The 5,536-nt window shown below is 63.6% G+C and overlaps 1 protein-coding gene across 1 annotated transcript; it reads left to right on the forward strand.

The window, feature by feature from the left end:
• Positions 1-3: 3 nt before the first annotated feature.
• Positions 4-5,528, forward strand: LOC128276498 (muscle-specific protein 300 kDa-like; the record flags this gene model as incomplete). The annotated part of the gene is made up of 3 exons (XM_053014957.1): positions 4-1,767; positions 1,865-2,018; positions 2,110-5,528. Coding segments are annotated over 3 exons (5,337 nt in total), but the record flags the coding sequence as incomplete, so codon positions are not given.
• Positions 5,529-5,536: the final 8 nt, after the last annotated feature.

Below are 5,536 nucleotides of genomic sequence, written 5' to 3' on the forward strand. Positions count from 1 at the left end.
CTGCTGGAGAAGGAGAGGGCCACGGTCGAGCGGCAACAGGCGTTCGTGGACGCAAGCAACGAGCTGGCGGCGTGGATCCGTCACGCTCAGGAATCGCTTGCCAAGTGTTCCGAGCCACGGGGTGACAAGGAGACGCTCGTTTCTCGCCGGACGCAAGCGAAGATCCTGGACGGTGAGGTGCCGGCCGGTCAGCGCAAGCTGGAACGGGCCCTCGAGCAGGCGGAAGTGGCGTGCCGGGCGGTCAGCGGTGACACGGAAGAAGTCGAAGCGATCGAGAGCGAGGTAGCGATCCTGCAGGATGAGTTCGATCGCTATTGCGCCGACCTCCGGCGGGTCAGTGGAGCGTTGGAAGCCGGGATCGTGCGGTGGACGGAGTACGACGATCAGTACGGGGTGGCCGTCCGTTGGCTGGACACGTGCGAACAGGAAGTGCAGACTTACAACCGGATGCAGCCGAGCTTGCCCGAGAAGAAGCGTGTCCTGGAAGAGTTCCAAGATCGGCTACAGACGCTGTTCGATTGGCAGCGCGAGCTGGACAACTTGAACCAGCGCGCGCAGGTCCTGCTGGACATTTGTGCGGACACGCGCGTCAGCAACGGGGTCACTCAGTTGACCACCAAGTACAACGTGCTGCTGTCGATCGCCAAGGAACTGATGCGGCGGCTGGAAGCGCACTATCAGGAGCACCAACAGCACAACACACTGTACGGCGAGTGCCAGGACTGGTTGGATCGGATGCGCGAGAAGCTAGCGGAGTGTGAAGCGGTCCCGCGGACGGTGGCCGACACGCAGGCCAAGCTGAACGTGGTGAAGGGTGTGCGACAGTCGCTGGAACAGGGCCAGAACCGGTTGCGGTACCTGTGCGAGTTGAAGGAGCGAATCGTGCTCGGAACGGAGGCAAGCGGGGCGACGAAGATCGAAGAGGACACCGATGGGTTGCGGGGCGAGTACGAGGCGCTGATGGTGGACATCACGGAGACGCGTCAGCGACTGACGGCGCACCTGGCGCAGCTCGAGGAGCTCGGAAAGTTGTCCCGTCTGGTGGCCGAGTGGTGCGAGGAGGTGCGTACCAAGCTGGGGGAACCGGTGGGGCCGGAACTGGCCGACCGTCGGGCGCTTCTGGAGCGCTACCGGGCTATCCATCGCGAGACGGGCAACTACGGGGAGGTGGTGGAGAAGATCCGCACCAAACTGGCCGACACTAGCTCGGGAGTCGCGCTGGACGTGGAGGGGGAGGTGGCCGCGATCCTCAGTTCGTACGAGGAGCTGACCGCACAGGTAGCGGCCGAGATCGAGCGGCTCGAGAACCAGGTCAACAGCCACGAGCGCTTCCGGCAGGCGGTGGGCGCGCTGTATGAGTGGCTAAAGGCCGCCCGTCAGACCATCGAGCAGTCCTCGGACTTCCACGGCGACCGGGAACACATCGTGGCGCGGCTCGGGAAGTTACGCGAAGCGGAAGCGACGTTCGGCGCGGGTCGACAGCTCCTGGAGACCGTGGTCGAGTTGGGTAACGGCCTAGCGGCGATGGCTATCGGTCAGGAGGGACAGGACACGGTCCGGCAGGAGATGGCACAAGCGCGATCGGACTGGGCCGAACTGGAGGCGCTCTCAACGGCCGCCCAACAAACGTTGGCCGAGTGTCTGGCGTCCTGGGACAGTTTCCTGGGCCAATCGGAACAGCTCGGGGCGTTCCTCGCGGAGCATGACGCGAAGGTGGACGGACTGGCGACGGACAGCGACCAGGATGCGGTCCTCGCGCAGCTCAAGGTAGGTTCGAGAGTCCGAGTGTCCTTTGTGTCGTTCTAACCTTCCATCGATTACTTCCATGTCCGTAACACGTCCACCATCATGACCGGCACCGCAGCAAATTCAGGAGCTGATCTTGACCAGGAAGGGCACCGTCGAAGAGCTGAGCGATGTGTGCGAGGCGCTGATGGAGAAGAGCGCCTGCTCGACGGTGCGCGACCGGACGGTCGAGCTGCAGAAGAGCTACTCGGCGCTGCTGGCCAAAGTGCAAGGTACCCATCCCGGGGTCCATCACGCGGGGCACAGGGGGGTTAACCAGTCAGGAGGGGGCATCTAATCGATCTCGATCTCCTTCACTTTCAGGATTAGTGACGCAGTCGGAGAAGAACCTCGTCAGCCACACGGAGTTCCTGTGCTACAAGGACGAGATCAACCGGTGGCTGGCTGACGCCAACGCGACCATCAAGAACTGTGCGGACGTGGCGGCGGACGATGTGGCGGTGGTGAGGCAGAAGGTGGCGCAGCTGCAGGCCCTCTCGGGCGCCGTTCCACAAGGCCAGAAGCTGTTCGAGATGCTGCAGGATGCGTTCACCAAATCGTCGTACCTTTATCCGGAGGACCGGCAGACCAGCATGTTCCAGGACCTGTCGGACATTCGCGATTCGCTCGATACGGTCCTGATCGGTATCGGCTCGTCGCTCAACACGCTGAATGCGCAGGCCGGGCGGCTGGAGTCGTACGAGGAGCTGAAGCGCCGAGTAGCCGAGTGGCTCACGGCGACCGAAGCTTGGTTCGGAGCGCTTCCCGAGACGCACGGTGGCGAGCTGACGGAGGTCAAAACGCTGCTGGAACGGTTGAAGCACACGCAGACGGAGATCGCGTTTAAGCAGGCCGATCTGGGAGCGCTGCACCGTGAAGCGGCCGCTCTGTTCGATACGAGCCGCGGTGAAGTGGAGCGCGTGGCCGGACTGCAGTCCCGGTGTGGCAAGCTGAGCGATCGGTGCACCGAGCGCATCCGGGCGGGTGAGACCGAGCTCGAGGATCAGATGGCGTACTACGCGAACCTGCAGGAGATCGAACGGTGGCTGCTGCAGATCTCGTTCCAGCTGATGGCGCACAACTCGTTGTACATCTACAACCGCGAGCAGACCCTCGAGCAGATTGCGCAGCACGAGCGGCTTCTGGGGGACATCCAGCGGTACCAGGTGACGATCGATGACTTCAACGCGAAGGGTCAGGCCCAGATCGAGCGGTACGTGCTGGGGGCACCAGCAATCCGCGGTCGGATCGAGACACAGATGCGGAACATCCGGGACAGCTACGGGTCGCTCCTGAACACGTCGGTCCAGATCAAGAACCGGCTGCACGAGTCGCTGGCCAAGTTCCAGGAGTACGAGGACACGCTGGACGACATCGGGCGCCAGCTGGACGAGCTGGAACCGCGGGTGGCCGACGAGCGGCAGGTCGGTGTGACGGACTACGGGGCCGGCCAGCGGCAGCTCGAGAGTGCCCAGGCCATCCACAACCAGCTGCTGGTGGAAAAGAGCCGTCTGATGTGCGCGGTGCAAGCGTGCGAAGCGGCCACGGCCAGCATTAGCCGGCCGAGCTCGCCGATGGACAACGTGTCGCAGATGATCCCGGAGAAGGAACTGATGGTACGCGCCCGGCTCGAGGATCTGATCGACGACGTGCAGCGGTGGATCGGTGAGCTGGTGACGGCGATCGGGGACTGCGAACGTCTTCACCGGCAGCGTGTGGAACTGGAGGGCTGGATCGCGCGGCAACGGGCAGCGGTGGCCGATTGGGGATCTAAACCGGCCAAGTTCCGTCCCGATGCGGCCGAGCAGGAGTTGCGTGCGATGGGCGAACTGAGTCGCTCGGTGACGGTGAAGCGTAACGACTTGACCGGTGACTCCGAGCAGGACCGTCGGTTGCGGGAGGACTTGGAGCAACTCCAGGCGGCGCTGCGGCAGGTGATGGAACGCAAGCGCGATGATCAGCTGGCGATCGAGAAGTACCGGAAGCAGTACGACGACGTCCAGAGTTGGCTCGATGCGATCACACACCAGATCGACTGCGTGGAGGCTGGCGGGGCCGGTGGGCTGAGCTGTCGGCAGAAGCTGGACAAGATCTCGGGCATCAAGCGCATCCTGGAGGACGACTGTGACATGCTTCCGAGCTTCCGGCGCAACGCGGAGCATATCGCGCAGTTGGTGAGCAATCTGGACGCACAGCAGGTGACGGAGCAGCTGAAGTCGGTTGATCGGCGGCACCGGGACATCGCGAACCGGTTGACCCGCCGGCTGGATGTGGTCGATTCGACCAACCGAACGTTCGGCAAGTTGCGCGCCGATCTCGGTGAGTTGGCACGCTGGGCGGCGGAGAAGAATGAGGCACTCGGGGTGCCGTATCAGCTCGGATCGGACACGAAGTCGGCTGAGGCGCAGCAGCAGACGTTCCGAGCACTGGCGAAGGAGCTGGAGGGCAAACAGGCGTACCTGGACACACTCGGTAAGCGGTTCGCCAGCATCCAGGCGGATCTGGAGCCCGGCGAGAAGCAACAGGCGGAGGGTGAGCTCCAGCAGCTGTCGCGGACACTGGCCCAGCTGGGCGATCGGGTTCGGGCCGAGGTGGACCGGCTCGTGGAGGACATCCTGTGCCGGAAGAACATGCACAACAACCTGGACGTGACACGGGCCTGGATCCGCACAAAGCAGGCCGACGTCGACAAGATCTCCGACCAAATCCCGCTGCTGGCGAGCAACGTCGGCTCGGAGATCAAGCTGTGCCGGCGGCACGGCCAGGCGATCCGGGAGTTCCAGGAGAACGCGTTCCGGGACGTAGCACGGCAGGTGCGTGAAATCATGAAAGACTGCAGCGACGAAGGGAAGGCGAAACTGGCGCACGACTTTGGCGAGATCGAGGTGCGGCTGGCGGAACTGGTGGAGAGCTGCGGGCGGAAGGTGGAGTTTATGGAGCGAGAGCACGGCAAGCGGCGTGAGTTCGAGGAGCGCCGAGAACGCGTCTGGAGCTGGTTGACCGAGGCCGAGTCGCTGGTGTCGGCCGATCTTCGGACGACCAGCTACGAGGCGGTGAAGGATCAGAGCCGCAGGTTCGACACGCTGTGCGGTGAGTGCGACGCGATGAAGGCGGTCGTGAAGGAGGCGGACGAGTTTGCGGGCGCCATCGGGCCCGCGCTGAGCGAGCTGGACAAGACGCACATCGGCAACCAGGTGAAGGTGCTGCGCGAAAAGTGGAACGCCGTCAGCAGCGTGCTGCGGGTGAAGTGCCAAAAGCTGAAGGATCACCTGGCCGAGTACGAGGATGCGTTGGGCCGGATCGCGGGCTGCGTGGCGTTCATCGCGGGCGTGCAGACGCGCCTGAAGGAACTGAACCGACCGGTCACGAGCCGGATCGAGAACATTCAGGACGTGCTGCTGGCGTACGAGCAGATCCTGGGCAGTCTGAAGGAGAAGCGACTCGAGATGAGCACGATCCTGCTGACCAACTTGCCACAGTTGCGCGAGAACTCGACCAAGCTGGAGGAACTGATTATGGGCATCGAGGAGCAGCTCCGGCGCCTCAAGTCGATGCTGGTGCTAAAGGAGCAGTTCCTGGGGGCGATCAACGAGATAGTGAAGCAGATCACCAAGATCAACGGCGATTTCAACACGGTCGACAACCTCAGCCCGACGGTCGAAGAACGGTTGGCCCGGTACGGGGAGCTCGGGCGCGCCATCGAAGCGTGCGAGGGGTTGCTGGTGGCCGCGACCGACAAGGGCCACCAGAT

Source organism: Anopheles cruzii, unplaced genomic scaffold (genome assembly GCF_943734635.1).
Source record: "Anopheles cruzii unplaced genomic scaffold, idAnoCruzAS_RS32_06 scaffold01374_ctg1, whole genome shotgun sequence".
NCBI classification, from domain to species: Eukaryota; Metazoa; Arthropoda; class Insecta; order Diptera; family Culicidae; genus Anopheles; species Anopheles cruzii.